This window comes from Bos grunniens, chromosome 13, assembly GCF_055505025.1.
Source record: "Bos grunniens cultivar Pamir isolate PY7600 chromosome 13, Bosgru_T2T1.0, whole genome shotgun sequence".
NCBI classification, from domain to species: domain Eukaryota; kingdom Metazoa; phylum Chordata; class Mammalia; order Artiodactyla; family Bovidae; genus Bos; species Bos grunniens.
The window spans coordinates 8,871,762-8,886,786 of record NC_141177.1 but is presented as its reverse complement, the minus strand read 5'-3'; the positions used below and the strand labels follow the sequence as shown (position 1 = coordinate 8,886,786).

Here is a 15,025-nt window from a genome sequence, read left to right as displayed (position 1 = left end):
AAAAAAAATGTAAGGTGGCTTTTATTACCCCCGTTTTATAGGTTAAAACTCTAAATTTTGTGCCCAGGGTAATGCAGCAAACTTGGAGAAGCAGCCAGTGAAGCTGTTTTCCAATCAGGACTCTGGCTCTAACCATCAGCTTCTAGTTTTTTCCCTCACCTGCGTGTTCAGACACCTAAGGCCCCAACCAAAGTGCCTAGGACATTAATAACAGGTGGAGGAGCTGGGGTTTCCGGTTTGAGGGACGAGTGTGGCTTCCCAGGTGGCATACTGGTAAAGAATCCGCCTGCCAATGCAGTAGACAGCAAGAGACACTGGTTTGATCCCTGGATTGGGAAAATCCCCAGGAGTAGGAAATGGAAACATACTCCAGTATTGCTTAGAAAGTTCCATGGACAAAGGAGCCTGGCAGGCTACAGTCCGTGGGGTCGCAGAGTTAGGAGTGAGCACACGCACACATCACAGGATTGGAGACTCTCGGTAAGGACGTGCAGGGTGTTGCCGACTGTAGCCAAGCGTTTGACCTAAAGGGATTCATCCCACGTGGACGTCTTCTAGGCCCTTTAATGGTTGGCGTTTTCCAAAGGCGACCAATCTATTACAGGTTCGTTAATCAATGACAGCCTCTTCTGCCAATCGCCAGTGAGAAGCCCGATTCCGTCGCCCAATAGTGGTACGCTGGTAGAGGGTCTAGCGGTTGCGCGATGACATAGCACTCTGGAGTGCCCCATTGGCTGGATCAAACCCAAGCGAGCCACTGATTGGTTAACGCTGCCGGAGGGTTACAATTCAAACGCGGGCGGGCGGGCCCGCAGCCCTGCAGTTGGAACTGTGACCTCCGCGTACCGCTTTTCTCCGTCTCATCGCCGCCCGGATGGCTTCCCAGAACCGCGACCCAGTCGCCGCCGCCCGTAAAGGAGCCGAGCCCAGCGGGGGTGCTGCCCGGGGCCCTGTGGGCAAGAGGTGAGTGGTGTGGAGGTAACACCCGCCGAGCCTGGCACGCCCTGGGCATTTGGGGCCAAGAGGGAAGACTTCCGGGACCCCCACCTCCTCCTGGAACGGGTGAGATACGGGAGTTAGAGAGACACGCCAGAAGCTCTCCTGCTCTTAAGAGACACTCCCGAAAGAGGACGAAAGGGGTAGGATCACTGCCAGGATCCTCTGTCAGTGAGCCGAGATGAAGATACTCCGGCGACCCTCGGTGGCTAGGCCGGAGGGTGGCGGAGGAGCGGGGTGGGGGAGGAAGAAGGGGGGAAATTGAGATCCGGAGAGAGACGCCAGAGAAGCAGATGGGGTTAAGAGTAAGCCAGATCCGTCCTTCGAGATCCTCGAATTAGGGAGGGTGAGGGCTCACTAGGACCCTCCTATGGAAATGGAGGTGACTGTTACCCAGGTGAGTCCGACTTCAGGGTAGAGGAAAGCCTCCGTGACAGCTGCTCCAGAGAGACTGGGGTGGGAGAAGATACCTGGAGTCCTGGCCCATCCAGACTCCTAGGTAACTCCAAGTACTCTTTTTGCAGGCTACAACAGGAGCTGATGACTCTCATGGTGAGTGACTGGTGCCCAGATCCCCAACCAATTGGTCTACCCTTCCACCTCCTAGTCACTTATCGTGGCTTCCTTTCCTACATCAGGCTCTTTGGTAGTCGTGGGGGTAAAAAGATGAGTCCACCTTTCTCTCTTTTGGAAAGAAGTTAATCCACCCCACCTACACGCCTTTTCTCCCACAATCTCTACTCCCCAGTACCATCCCCCCCACAGTGAAGTTATACCTAAAATACAGCTTTTATACAAGGCCTCTCCTTGTCCTGGCTGGCCCTACTTCCCTGCCCTAAGGTTTGAAAAAAGGGAAAATGTTAGTAGCTCAGTGGTGTCCGACTCTGCAACCCCATGAACTGTAGCCTGGTAGTCTCCTCTGTTGAGGGAACTCTCCAGGCAAGAATACTGGAGTGGGTAGCCATTCCCTTCTCCAGGGGATCTTCCTGCATTGCGGGCAGATTCTTTATCCTCTGAGCCACCAGGGAAGCCCTCAGGTTTATCCACACCCATCTCTCCATCCTTCTTAATATTTCTAATCCTGTCATACTTTGGAATGCTTCCTTCCTGGACTATGTTTTCTACATTAACCCTAGATACTCAACTCACATCCTTCAATGACCATATTGTTCCTCTTCCCAGTCTGCGAATAGTTTCTGGGCTTCATATATAACCAGCACTCAATAGCATGTTGAGGGAATTCCCTGGTGGTCCAGTGGACTCAACGCTTTTACTGCCTTGGGCCAGGTTCCATCCCTGGTCAGGGAATGAAGATCCCACAAGCCAAAGAACAGCCAAAAAAAAATAGCATGTTGAACTGAATTCCTACAGCCAGCATTAAAGGTCCAGAGCTGCCTTCTGCTTCCCTACACAGCATCTCATTTCTTAGCCTGGCAATGAACCTCCACAATCCCAGTACTCCCCTCAGGAAAGCATATCGGTTTGGCCCAGTTGCTTTATTTTGGATCAGAATGTGAGGTTAAGAGGAACGGGTTCACCGACTGGCCCCCCAGGAGCGAACTCTTCCAGCCCAGCATGTGTTGTTTCCTCCCCAGATGTCTGGCGATAAAGGAATTTCTGCCTTCCCTGAATCCGACAACCTCTTCAAATGGGTGGGGACCATCCATGGAGCCGCTGGCACAGTAAGTGCAGGGTTGGGAGAGGTGAGTGTGACTAAGCTGAGTCTGGGTACAAGTGGGAGGTGAAATCCAAGTGCCAGGTCTGCTTCACGTCTCTTGCCCGGCAGGACACTCCTCTGTGTCTGCTGTGGTGCCCTGAGCTTGTGACCCTGGTCACCCTGAGTACAGTGAGAGGCTGGGTTTAAGGCACCGCTGTCCATCTGAGACGCGTACAGAGGACCAGACAGCAGAGACAACTGAGCACACTAAGGCTCGTGGGCCTTAGACCAAAGGATCACTGAGGACCCCACCAGATACAAGAGAACGCACCAGACCAGTTTCATGCTTCATCTTCTGTTGAGTCCTGATGAACTCAGGGGTCCTGGCAAGTCCTTTATGTGGAGCTTGGGCTGGGAACTGAGGCTCGGGGCAGGAGGGTTAATCCGCGAATCTCTTTCTCCAGGTATATGAAGACCTGAGGTATAAACTGTCCCTGGAGTTCCCCAGTGGCTACCCTTACAACGCGCCCACGGTGAAGTTCCTCACACCCTGCTACCATCCCAATGTGGACACCCAGGGTAACATCTGTCTGGACATCCTGAAAGACAAGTGGTCTGCCCTGTATGACGTCAGGACCATCCTGCTCTCCATCCAGAGTCTGCTTGGAGGTGACTGTCAGGCCCGGCCCCTCCCCCAGAACCTGGGGACCTGTCAAGACTCCCCCCGGGCCGCCTCTCCTATCCACACCTGACCCTTCTTTTCCTCCACCTGCAGAGCCCAACATTGATAGCCCTTTGAACACACATGCTGCCGAGCTCTGGAAAAACCCCACAGGTAGGTCCTTCATCCTGAGGGCACCAGACCATCCCTCCCCAACCTTCAGAAGCTCCTTCAAACAACAGGAGGAATCCAGTGACTTGGGAATGTGTCCTGATGGCTTAAGGGGGCCGGGGAGGAGGGGAAGACGGTAACCCACTTCCACCTCTTCCTTGATGTGTCCGGTTCTCTTGTTTGCTATAAAATCAGAAAAACTAACCCATTCCACATTAATGGACCTTGGGGAGATTTTAAGTAGAAGACAAAGCTTTGTGCAAATGACTTGCTCTCTCAGGGCCGCTAGGCGCCTCCCCTGTCCCTGAGAGCAGAGCTACCCCCTAGAAGCAGAACCCATCCAGGAGACCTGTCTGAGTGGCCAGCAGAGGGTTAAGCTGTTGTGCTGGGAAACCCCTCCGAGCTCCCCAAAGTCCTCCCACGTGTGTATTCTTGCCGCTCTCTTGCCCACCTTATCCCCTGCCCCCATCAGTCACCAAGACCCGCCTGTTCTCTTCCAGCCTTTAAGAAGTACCTGCAAGAAACCTACTCAAAGCAGGTCTCCAGCCAAGACCCCTGACCTGGGATGTCCAGCTCTCCTTGTGTTCTTTTTTTTTCTGTTTTTCCTTAGGCGGTCTGCCCATGCCTCAGTTTCTGTACAGGACTCTGTCTTATCTGTGGTGTCATTTTGTTTTGTTTCTGTTTTTTAAATTAAGTGTGGGTAAACCCTTGTGATAAATATATTAAATAAATACATTTTGGGGTTTTTATAGCAAGTTGCTGTTTTGTCATTACCCAAGGGTTGGAAGTGCCCAGGGTCGGCAGAGATCAGGTTTAGGATTTGGGTTCTCTGCTCCACGGCCCAGGGAGTAGAAACAGCTGATAGGCTGTAGGGCTGAGCAAGGAAGTGACAGGATTCCCTCCCTTGTAACCTGAGTTATTTTATGATTCTGCATCTGTTTCCTCATCTATAAAACAGGTGTCACAAAATGCTAGTTTCTGGGAGTTCCCTGGGGGTCTAGTGGTGAGGAGTCAATGCTTTCACTGCTGCAGCCCGGGTTCAACCCCTGGGAACTGAGATCCCAGAAGCCACACAGCGTGGCAATAAATAAATACTAATTTAAAGAAAAGCAAAATGCTGATCTTATGGAGTGGTGACACAGACCAGGAACACAGGTGTTGTCCCAGTTGTGTTGCAGATGAAGCTGAGCCAGATCTTAAGACTGAAATGGAGCGATACAGTGTGTGTGTGTGTGTGTGTGTGTGTGTGTGTGTGTTAGAGAGGGCTGGGAGGAGGACCAGCTACCCACTTTAGGACAGTAGATTTTTTGACCCTGAAGAAGGAGCAAGATGACATTCAGGTAACCCTACAGCCGGCCCAGGGTCTGGGGAGACAGCCAGGGGAAGTTTTCTGGATGAAGGTCATAAGTCACCCCTGGCCCAGGTCCTCCACTGGTGGTTCCATCTCCACTGGGGCACATTCACCTGCTCCATCTCCCAGCATTTCCTCTGCTTGCTGCACCACTGGTCCAGAGCCCCAGCCCCCTGGGCCATCTTTCCACTGACCCACCATAGGCCTTTGGGCCCCTGGAAGGAAACCCCCGTGTTGACCAGCTGGGTCCCAGCAGGCCGAGGTGCTAGGCCCTGCCCAGGTCCTGCAGGAAGATCTCCATGAGAAGCTTAGGTGCACTCCAACAAAGCCCGAGCGTTGCCCTGCTCGCCTAGCCTGGTCAACTGTCTGCAGCTGCTTGTGCAGGCCTGGGGTAGGGCAGGAGGAGGAGATAGCAGGGAGACCATCAGGAAGGTTCTCACCCACCTTTTTCTCTTAATCCAGCTAGCCCACATCCCTGTGCCCCGACCAAGCTGTCACATGTGGAAAGAACTGCGGTTGGAACTTAAATGTCCTCTGATCAATTTCTTCATCTCAAATTGTGCTGTTGGCTCTCTCCTTGGAGCTTAGACTCATGTTGTTCAATCTACTGTGCATATAAACCTTCCTGGGATTTTATTCAAATACAAATTTTGATTCCGTCCGTCTGGGTGGGGCCTGACGCTCTGCAGTTCCAATTGGCTCCCAGGTGGTATCACTGCTGTTGTCTAGTTAAAGGTACAGAGCTGTCTTCTCAAGGTGTGCTCCTTCCACGTGTCACCTGGATCTGGCTAGAAATGCAAGTTCTTGGCCCCAGTAATCTGTCCAGATGATTCTGATGCTGTCAAATTGAAAATCACCAGACCAGGCTTCCCTGGTGGCCCAGTGGTTCAGAATCTGTCTGCCAATGCAAGGGACACAGGTTCAACTCCTGGTCCAGGAAGATCCCATATGCTACAAGGCAACTGAGCTCATATGCCACAACTACTGAGCCTACACTCTATAGAGTCCACCAGCCACAACCCCTGAGCCCACGCATGCCCTAGAGGCCATGCCCTGCAAAAAGAGAAGCCACTGCAGTAAGAACCCCAAGCATTGCAACTAAGAGTAACCCTGCTTGCTGCAAATAAGACCCAGTGCAGCCAGAAATAAATAAAATTAAAAAAAAAAAAAAGTCACCAGGCCAGGAGATGTCTGAGAAGAGCAGCGCTCAGAATCTGACACTAAATTGGTTCTTAAGTGCTGACCAAGGTGGATAAGTCTTTGCCTGCCTTAGGAAGCCTCCTTATGTACTTTGCTAGATCATGGTGTCTGATCCCCCCAGATGGTCATGTGGCCTACAAGTGTCAGTCACAGAGACCCAACTCCACATTGTCATTCAGAACTAATCCCTCCAAGAAAGTAAAATTGCTTTATTGACTACTACTAGGGCTGCTAAAAGAGGAGGGAGTCAGTCTGGGCTGCTGGTGGAGACAGCTGCAAATAAAAAGAATGCCAAGCAGAAACAAATAGCTGAGAGATGACACTGAAACTCTGGCCTCCACTTCACGCCTTGGCATCCCAGTGTCATGAGTCAACAAATCTTTTTCGTGTAAGTCAGTTTGACTTCAGTTTCGGACACTAGCTCAGTAAGTATGAGAAGGTGGTCGTGGTGGTTGCTAAGTCGCTAAGTCATGCCCGATTCTTGTGAAGCCATGGACTGTAGCCTGCTAGGCTCCTGTGATGATTGTCATTCTCATTCATTCAGTACAACGGTTGAGTGCCTACTAGGTAAAGGCCCTAGGTTGGGGTCTGGGGATAAGGCAGGGAAGAAGACACAGTGCTGTCCTCGAGGAGAGTGAAGTTTAGGGAACAGATAGACATATCAGTGGGGCATCAGAGGTGGCTCAGTGGTAAAGCCTCCGCCTGCCAATCCCTGGAATGGGAAGATCCCCTGGAGAAGGAAACAGCAACCCACTCCAGTATCCTTGCCTGGGAAATCACATGGACGGAGGAGCCTGGCAGGCTACAGTCCATGGGGTCACAAAGAGTCAAACACAACCAAGTGACTGAACACATACACAAGCGAAGGCATGTCAATAGCAGGAATAAGTGGTGGTTAAAGTAGAACTGTGTTAGAATTCCTGATCCACTCCCATATTACTTGTACACACTTGGGAACTTAGAGCAAACCTCTCTGTAAAATGGAAATATTAGTAGCTACCTCATAGGATAGAACAGTGCCTCAGAATAGTGCCTGACACATAAAAAGCACTAAATAAAAGCCGGATGTGGGAGATCCCTGGCAGTCTAGTGGTTAGGATTCCAGGCTTCCACTGACAGGGCTTGGGTTCAGTCCCCAGTCAGGGAACTGAGATAAGCCATGTGGTGTGGCAAAAAAAAAACAAAAACAGCGCTAGGCTCACATGTTGCTATGAGCACTCAGAGGTGAGTGAGGCACCTAACAAAGATGGGGAGGGTCAAAGAAGGCTCTTTGGAGAAAGGAATTGGGCCGTGTGGGAGGTAATAGGCAGTTCATGAAGCCTTGAGCAGGGCAGTGACATGATCAGATTTGGTTTTGGGAAGATCCTTCTGGCCACCGTCTGTCTAGGGAGTGAGTGGCTGGAAGGAAGTTTGCTACTGTTATCAATAGCCTGGTAAGCAATGGTGGTGACCTGAGTTATGACGCTCAGTGGGCTTGGAGAGGAGGGATGAAGTGGTAGGGAGACAAAGTGGCAGGGCCCAGTAAGTAAATTAGAGGTGGGAAACGAGTTTCAGAATTTCTGACTTGGGTCTCATCCCTGAGAAAGGCACCACAAGACAAGATGGAGGAGGGAGATTTATCAATTTACAGCAGAGCCAGTTTGAAGCACTCAGGACGCCCAGAAAGAACTGTCACTGCTAGTCTTACTCCTGTTTCCACCCCACAGCCATATCGTCTCGGTCAGTGGTCCCCAGCCTTTTGGGCACCAGGGACCAATTTCATGGAAGACAATTATCCACCAACCAGAGTGGTAGGTGGGGGGATGGTTTCAGGATGATTCAAGCACACTACATTTCTATTATTATTACATTGTGATAAATAATTATATAACTCACCATAATGCAGAATCAGATCATCAGGCATTAGATTCTTGTGCAATCTAGATCCCTCACATGCATAGTTCACAGTAGGGTTTGCACTCCTTTGAGAATCTAATACTGCCACTGATCTTACCGGACATGAAGCTCAGGAGGTAATGTGAGCGATGGGGAATGGCTATGAATACAGATGAAGTTTCAATCCTCACTCACTAACTCACCTCTCACCTCCTGCTGTGTGGCCCACTTCCTAATAGGCCATGGACTGGTACCGTACCCGGTACTGGAGATTGGGGACCTCTGATCTAAGTTATCATCTATATGTCTGGGTAAGATGGTTGGATGGCATCACCAGCTCAATGGACATGAGTTTGAGCAAGCTCCAGGAGTTGGTGATGGACATGGAAGCCTGGCATGCTGCAGTCCATGGGGTTGCAAAGAGTTGGGCATGACTGAGCAACTGAACTGAACTGATATGTCTGGGTGCGTCATTCCACTCGGTGTTAGTTTCCTCAACTGTAAAATGGAAATAAGGGCATCTGTCCCTGGGGTTGTGTGGATAAATGAGACAATGAGCAGCACACAGTAGGCACTCATAGGGATGATAACTAACCTCCAGCACTGTTCCTGGTTGGAAATACCATCCAGGAAACACGAATGAGACAGAAAGGGGAGAAGAAAACACGGAGTTGGAGAGAGAGAGCTAGAGCGATGAATAAGAGTTCAATGTTTTAAGATGATAACAACATTACTAAAAGGATTTACTGTATGCTGACTCTGTGCCAGCCTCTGTTCTAAGCACTTGGTACACATTAACTAGTCCTTCCAACGCTGTGAAAGTGAAAGTCACTCAGTCCTGTCCGATTCTTTGGGACCTCATGGACTGTACAATCCATAGAATTCTCCAGGCCAGAATATTGGAGTGGGTAGCCTTCTCCTTCTCCAGGGGATCTTCCCAACCCAGGGATCAAACCCAGATCTCTGACATTGCAGGCGAATTCTCTACCAGCTGAGCCACCAGGGAAGGCCAAAGATATGTACTGTCATTGTCCCCACTTTACAGATTAGGATAGGGAGCAGAGAGTGGTTTGTCACCGGCAGTGAGGATTCAGACTTAGCTTTACCAAAGCCAAACTACCACTGCACCTAATTAGCTTCAGCCCGACTCTCACTATCATTGAGTTGTTTCCAAAAGAGCTCTGGTCGCCAGAGTGCAGCCAGTCAGCGCACGGATCAAGGAAGGACGCGATGGTATCTGAGCTGGGTCGTGGTATCTTGGAGATGGCATCTGAGCTGAGTTGAAGGATTTGCCAAGGCTTTAATAAGAGGAAGAAGGGGAGTCCAAGGAGAGAGAACAACGTGTGCAAAGGCCCGAGGGCTTAAAGTGCACCCCACCTCCAGAGCAAGAGAGAGAGGCCGAAGCCTGTCGAGGGGAGGGGCAACTGTGAGAAGGAGGGGATGGAATCTGGATTTGCTTCTAGAAGCAGAGGGGACGCTGGAAGCGCCAGGCGCCACACAGCCCCTCAGCTAAGCTGTCACGCACGCTCAGTCGCGAAACTTCCGAGGGCACGGAACGCCACCTCGGGTTCCCGGGTCCCGCTGCGCTCGGACCGGAGGACGCTCGGGCGGCTCCAGCCTTGCGGCGCCCTGGACGGTGGCCCAACCAGGCGGCCCCGGACACACGATCCGTCCCGGTCCTCCCCTCTACTCAAGCCACGCGCTTTGCAATGTTTCCTTTTATTCCTTCCAGACACATCCCCAGAAGGGGCCGCGCCTCCCGCCCGGGGCGGGGGAACGAAAGCGGCTCGGGGGGCGGCGCCGCCCACGCCCGAGGGCCGCGCGGTGTCGATGGCTGCAAGGGCCGACTTCTTACTGCACGCCCTCCATCATCTTCAGGAACTCTGCGGGAAAGGATAGGGTGGGGCGCTCACGAGTCTCCCCGCGGCGGACTAGGCCGGGTCCCGGGGTGGGGCGGGGGACCTGCCTCTGAGACCGGGCGCCGGGCTATTAGCCGATACATTGCACAAAACCAGCCCGCGGGAGGCGGGGAAAAACCTGGCCCCGCCCCGCCCTCAAGGCGGAGGACGCTCCCGTCCGCGAGCCCCGGTCCCCGCGCGCCCCAGACCCTCACCGTCGAAGTCAATGCGGCCGTCGTTGTTCTTGTCCCCGTCCTTCATCAGGGATTCGAGCTCCTCGTCTGTCACGTGCTCCCCGGAGGCTCGGAAAATCTCCGCCAGCTCCTCGGCGTCGATGTAGCCGTCCGCGTTCCTGCGGGAGTGTAGGGCCGGGGCGGGGAGGGGGGCGCTCAGGGCCCGCAGGTGCGAGCCGCCCGCGCCACGCCCCCCGCCTGCACCCCCATCCGCCCCCCCGCCCCCCAGAACCTTCCGGCCCTGCGGGCCATATTCAGACTGCTCCGCGCCTTGGCTGCTCCCAGGGCCTCCGACGCACCTGTCGAAGATGCGGAAACACTCAGCCAGCTCCTCCTCGGTCTTGCCCTTGGCGTCCTCTTTCATCTGGCGCACCATCATGACCAAGAACTCCTCGAAGTCGATGGTGCCGCTGCCTGAGGGGAGCGGGTGGTAAGTGGGCCCGAGCCCTGGCTGCCACGCCCCCACCCCCGAGGGCCGCCGGCTCACCATCCTCATCCACCTCCTCGATGATGGCGTCCAGCTCCTCTTTGGTGGGTGTCTGGCCCAGCATCCTCATCACGGTGCCCAGCTCCTTGACGCTAATGTCCCCGCCGCCGTCCGCGTCGAACATGTCAAAGGCGGCCTTGAACTCTGCCAGGGCGAGGAGGGCAGAGGGCTGAAGTGAGCCTGGCGAGACTGTCAGCCTCACATCCACATACTGTCTCCCCGCCTGCCCAGACTCCAGGTTCCCCGGCACCCCGCCTCCCAGCAGCCAGCCCGCCCACCCCCACTCACCAGCGATCATCTCCTCGCTGAGGTAGGACCGGGCCTCAGCCTGCTGGTCCGTCGTCTGCAGAAGACACGGGCCATCAAAGAGTCGAAGGGACAGCCCGGAGTACATTCCTGCCTTCACCCCGTTCTCCTGCACCCCCATTTCTGTACGTGCCCTCTAAGTCCCTGCAGAGCAACAGCTTCCAGTTGCCCCACTCTGGGCATGCCCCCACAGCACCCAGCTCCACTTTTGAAGAACTGGGGATTATGTCTCGCTTGTCTATCGGAGATCAAGTCAGGACCTCCATCCCCATGACCTTCCGCGAGTCATTAAATGTACCTCATTCCCTCATCTCTTCTCAGCAGCTTTTCCGGGATCAGCTGGAATCAGCCCAGTGAGAAAGAAGGCTTTGTAAAGTGCCAGCACGATTCCAGCATGGTTTTCCAGTTTCCCCTACCTGCTCATCACACTTGGTACTTTAATAGTGAAGTCACTCAGTCGTGTCCTACTCTTTGCGGCCCCATGGACTGTAGCCTACCATGCTCCTCTCTCCATGGGATTCTCCAAGCAAGAACACTGGAGTGGGTTGCCATTTCCTTCTCCAGGGGATCTTCTCAACCCAGGGATCGAATCCGGATCTCCCGCATTGCAGGCAGACACTTTAACTTCTGAGCCACCAGGGAAGCCCGGTACTTTAATAGGTGCTAATAAATGTTTGCGGTCACACAAATAATAATGTGACAGAAAGTTACTGATTACTGACCAAGGGTCAGGCCATAGACCAGGCACTGGTACCACCAAGGAATCAGGCACATTCCCTCCCTCAGAACTTGCAGAGACAGAGGGTGTAAGCTTCCTTCGGATGACTCAGTCATCAGAGTAAATACCACTCGGTGCTGGGCAGAGTGGGATGTGGGCCTTGTGGGGGTGACAGATGGCTCTGGAGAGTTCCGGTCACATCCAAGCCCAGACACCCAGCTGGGGCTTTGGACTGAGGCTGGTGGTGAGGGAGTGCTGAAGCATCCTAGGAGTCCTTTGGCTGGCTGGCAGCCGCCTGTCCTCCCTGTCTCCCTCCTCCCCTCCCCCTCCCCAGTCCTGAGCCAGAAGGGCAGACTATTTTTAGTAAGGCATGGGCAACAGCAGCTGCCCTGCGGGTCCAGTTACTCCTTGAAGAGAAGTGGGGAGGGCTCTTGGAGGAGAAGCACAGCCTCAAATCCCAGCCCCTCTCAGGGAGGCTGACATCTCTCTAACCCGGCTCTGTCATCTTTGGCCCCTTGGAGCTCTGGGGGTCCTGCTCCTGAGCAGGCCTCCTGTCTTCCAGAGGAGGGCTTTAGCAAGGCTTCCAACCCATCCCCCCACCACCACTCACTGCCTTGCTGGATAACCCCCTCTCCACCACGAGGGAGACAAGCTAAGGCCCACTCACAATCCCCTGATCCACACTGCTAGAAGCCTCAGAAGATCTCAGGGAACCAGCAAGCCTGGAGGATGGGCCCCTGGAACGTCCTCACAGCCCTCCCCTTCCAAAACAAGTCCAAGGCCCTCTTCCAGCCTTCCTCCCAGACACCGGCATTCCAGGAGCCTTCAGATTCCATCTTCAAACATCCAAGTGACTGCCCCACCAAGAACCCAGATCTGAAAGATGCCCAGAAGAGCTCCAGTGAGGGCAGAGAGGAAGTCCCTTCTGGTGCTTACCATTTTGCAGGTCAACCTGGACTCCCACTCTAGGTCACCTTCTCCGTACTCCACCACCCAAAGATGCCCTGGCCCGCTCTAGCCCCTCAGATTTGTAGGGGCACCCTCTCCTCCCACCTCCCTGCTCCCCAGGACCGATGCCCTGGCCAATCAGATCCTGGGGTCAGTGCGCCACCCCCTCCCAGAATCCTAGCCCATTACCTAATTTAGCCAAGGGCCCTTGCAGAGAAATTTAAGCCTCTGAGCAGGTGGCGGGCTTGACGTCCTAGATTCTTGTGAGGAGAACCCGCCCTGCTCTGCCACTCCTAGTGAGCCCCCCCGCCCCACCCCCAAGAAGCACGCTTGCTCCAAGATGGGTGAGGAAGATCAGGATAGAGGAAAGAGAGGCAGCATAGTAGCATGGAAGAGCACAAGCCTTGACGTTCAAAACCCAAGATCCAAGTCCTATCTCTACAAGCTGTGCATACATGGGCATGTGGTAATGCCACTCTGAGCTTCAGTTTCCTTGTGTGTGAGATGAAGACAGTCATAACCTTCCTCCCAGAGAAACCATGGTAAACGGGAGCTTGGGTTTAAGTCACTGGGCTTGTGCCAACTACTTAAAGTCAGTGCTTTGCGAGTGGAGTGTTTTGTCTTTGAATCAGAGACCAGAGCGGGACGAGACAGGATGAGGGGAAATTGACAGCCACAGTTACTGAACCTCTGCTAAGCGTTTTAATCATCTGATCTCACCCAGTACTCATCCTGTGAGGAAGCAACTATGGTTATTCCCCTTTTTACCAGGGAGCTTTGTAAACCATAAAGCTCTATAGTCACTTTGGGGATTCTTATTCATTCTGACTGAGAGGAAGTTGGGGCAGACGGTCCTCCAGGGACCTGTCTGGAGGGAAAAATGAATAGAGGGGTCCAGGAAACGGGGTGTGCACTTGGAACAGAAATAAACATTGAAAGTAGATTCTTCTCTCAAGCTTACCTTGTCCAGGAAAGGAGGTTTGGGGATTCACTTTTTTAGCGGGGGAGGGGACCAGGGGAGGTTTCACTAAGTAAATGCAGGGACAGCTGGCCCTTTGCTGCAGCTCGGGGAAGAAGTCTGGAGGAGTTCAGCTGGCCTCCTAGAGAGTGAAGGGGTGGGTGGATCAAGTCAAATCCGAAGGGAGACCACCCTGAGAATCCACGGGGTCCACCAGGGTGTTGGGATGGGCAACATTCATGGACTCTCATCAAGTAACAGAAAGAGCACGATGATGACTAAACACAGGGGCTGGGGCCAGGGAGAGGGGGCTGGACACCAAGGAAGGCAGACGGACAGTGGCAGCTGGGCTGCCTTCTTGCCCTACATAGATATTCCCAAGGAAAGCTCTGTGGAGCCAGGCCAGGCTAAATAAGGCCTCCCCCATCCAGGCCCAGGGCCAAAGGGTGATGCTCTCCAGGGGGTGCCTATTTGGACACAAACATTGGAACCACTTGATCCTTTAGGAACAGAGTATAGAGAGTATAGAACTCCCAGCAATCCTTTGTTCATTAGTTTGTTCTTTAATATATTCGGGGAAATAGATAAGGTCCAAACTCAGTGTGGCCAAGCAAGGTCCCACTGACCCTTCCATTTTCATTCCCACCTTACAAGTGGTTCTGCTCTGGTTCAAGCTAAAATGCAGCTCCAAACACCACCCTTTATAGCCCTCCAAGCCCTTGTACATGTAGGTTTGTAGGTGTTTTTTTTAATATTTACTTATTTGGCTGTGCCGGGTCTTAGCTGAGGCATGTGGTACGTTCCATCTTCATTGAGGCATGCAGGATCTTTAGTTGTGGCCTGTGAACGCTTAGTTGCAGCATGTGGGATCCAGTTCCCTGACCAGGGATTGAACTTGGGGCCCCTGCAATGGGAGCTCAGAGTCTTAGCCACTGGACCAGGAGTGAAGTCCCTCAGTTTCTTCGTCTTAAAAATGGACGATTCTTTCCACTAACAGCCTGTTCCCCAGGAGGTTGTGAGGGTTAGATATGACACCTTTTCAAGTGCCGAGAACCAGGTGGAGGATACCGTGGAACCTCAGGAAATGACAGCCTTGCCTCATGCACTGAGGGATGGCAGGGAGTGTGTTCCATTCAAAGCCATTCCCCCACCCCTGTCTCCTGCACATTTAAAAAGGGCAGGAGTGGACTTCCCTGGTGGCGGAGAGGATAAGAATCTGCCTCCCAAAGCAGGGGACATGAGTTCAGTCCCTGGTCTGAGAAGATTCCACATGCTGCAGAGCAACTAAGCCCATGCTCCACAACTACTGAACCCTCGCTCCAGAGCGAGGGTTGGAGCCACAACTTCCAAGCCCAAGTGCTGCAACTACTGAAGCCCAGGTGCCTGGAGCCTGTGCTCTGCAACAAGAGAAGCCACTGCAATGCGAAGCCTGTGAACCACAACGAAACAAAGAGTAGCCCCTACTCGCCACAACTAGAGAAGGCCAGGCAAAGCAACGAAGCCCAGCGCAGCCAAAAGTAAAATTAAAAAAAAAAAATTTAAAGAAGAAGGAGCTACTATCAGAGA

At 53.1% G+C, this 15,025-nt stretch overlaps 2 protein-coding genes across 3 annotated transcripts; one reads left to right on the top strand and one right to left on the bottom strand.

Moving 5' to 3' along the window:
* Positions 1-819: 819 nt before the first annotated feature.
* UBE2C (ubiquitin conjugating enzyme E2 C) lies at positions 820-4,240 on the top strand. Of its 2 annotated transcripts, none has more exons than XM_086331606.1 (6): positions 820-963; positions 1,521-1,548; positions 2,592-2,678; positions 3,118-3,322; positions 3,429-3,488; positions 3,986-4,240. In XM_086331606.1, the coding sequence occupies exons 1-6, from the start codon at positions 875-877 to the stop codon at positions 4,042-4,044; spliced, it is 528 nt and encodes a 175-aa protein (XP_086187732.1). In that variant the 5' UTR covers positions 820-874; the 3' UTR covers positions 4,045-4,240. The 2 variants fall into 2 exon arrangements, with proteins under 2 accessions (XP_086187732.1, XP_086187731.1); XM_086331605.1 differs by having other exon boundaries at positions 2,592-2,699.
* A 5,374-nt stretch (positions 4,241-9,614) lies between these two features.
* TNNC2 (troponin C2, fast skeletal type) lies at positions 9,615-12,554 on the bottom strand. The gene is made up of 6 exons (XM_086331607.1): positions 12,490-12,554; positions 10,818-10,872; positions 10,530-10,673; positions 10,342-10,456; positions 10,025-10,161; positions 9,615-9,794 (listed from the first exon to the last, which is right to left on the bottom strand). The coding sequence occupies exons 1-6, from the start codon at positions 12,490-12,492 to the stop codon at positions 9,763-9,765; spliced, it is 486 nt and encodes a 161-aa protein (XP_086187733.1). The 5' UTR covers positions 12,493-12,554; the 3' UTR covers positions 9,615-9,762.
* Positions 12,555-15,025: the final 2,471 nt, after the last annotated feature.

Bases quoted from the DNA above. Each gene is read 5' to 3' on its own strand.
- UBE2C (XM_086331605.1), top strand. From the start codon at position 875: ATGGCTTCCCAGAACCGCGACCCAGTCGCCGCCGCCCGTAAAGGAGCC. The intron at 2,700-3,117 runs GTGAGTGTGACT...CTCTTTCTCCAG, and splicing joins TAAGTGCAGGGTTGGGAGAG to GTATATGAAGACCTGAGGTA. The intron at 3,489-3,985 runs GTAGGTCCTTCA...GTTCTCTTCCAG, and splicing joins GCTCTGGAAAAACCCCACAG to CCTTTAAGAAGTACCTGCAA.
- TNNC2 (XM_086331607.1), bottom strand. The intron at 10,674-10,817 runs GTGAGTGGGGGT...TCGCCCTGGCAG, and splicing joins CAGCGAGGAGATGATCGCTG to AGTTCAAGGCCGCCTTTGAC. The intron at 10,457-10,529 runs GTGAGCCGGCGG...CGCTCCCCTCAG, and splicing joins CGAGGAGGTGGATGAGGATG to GCAGCGGCACCATCGACTTC.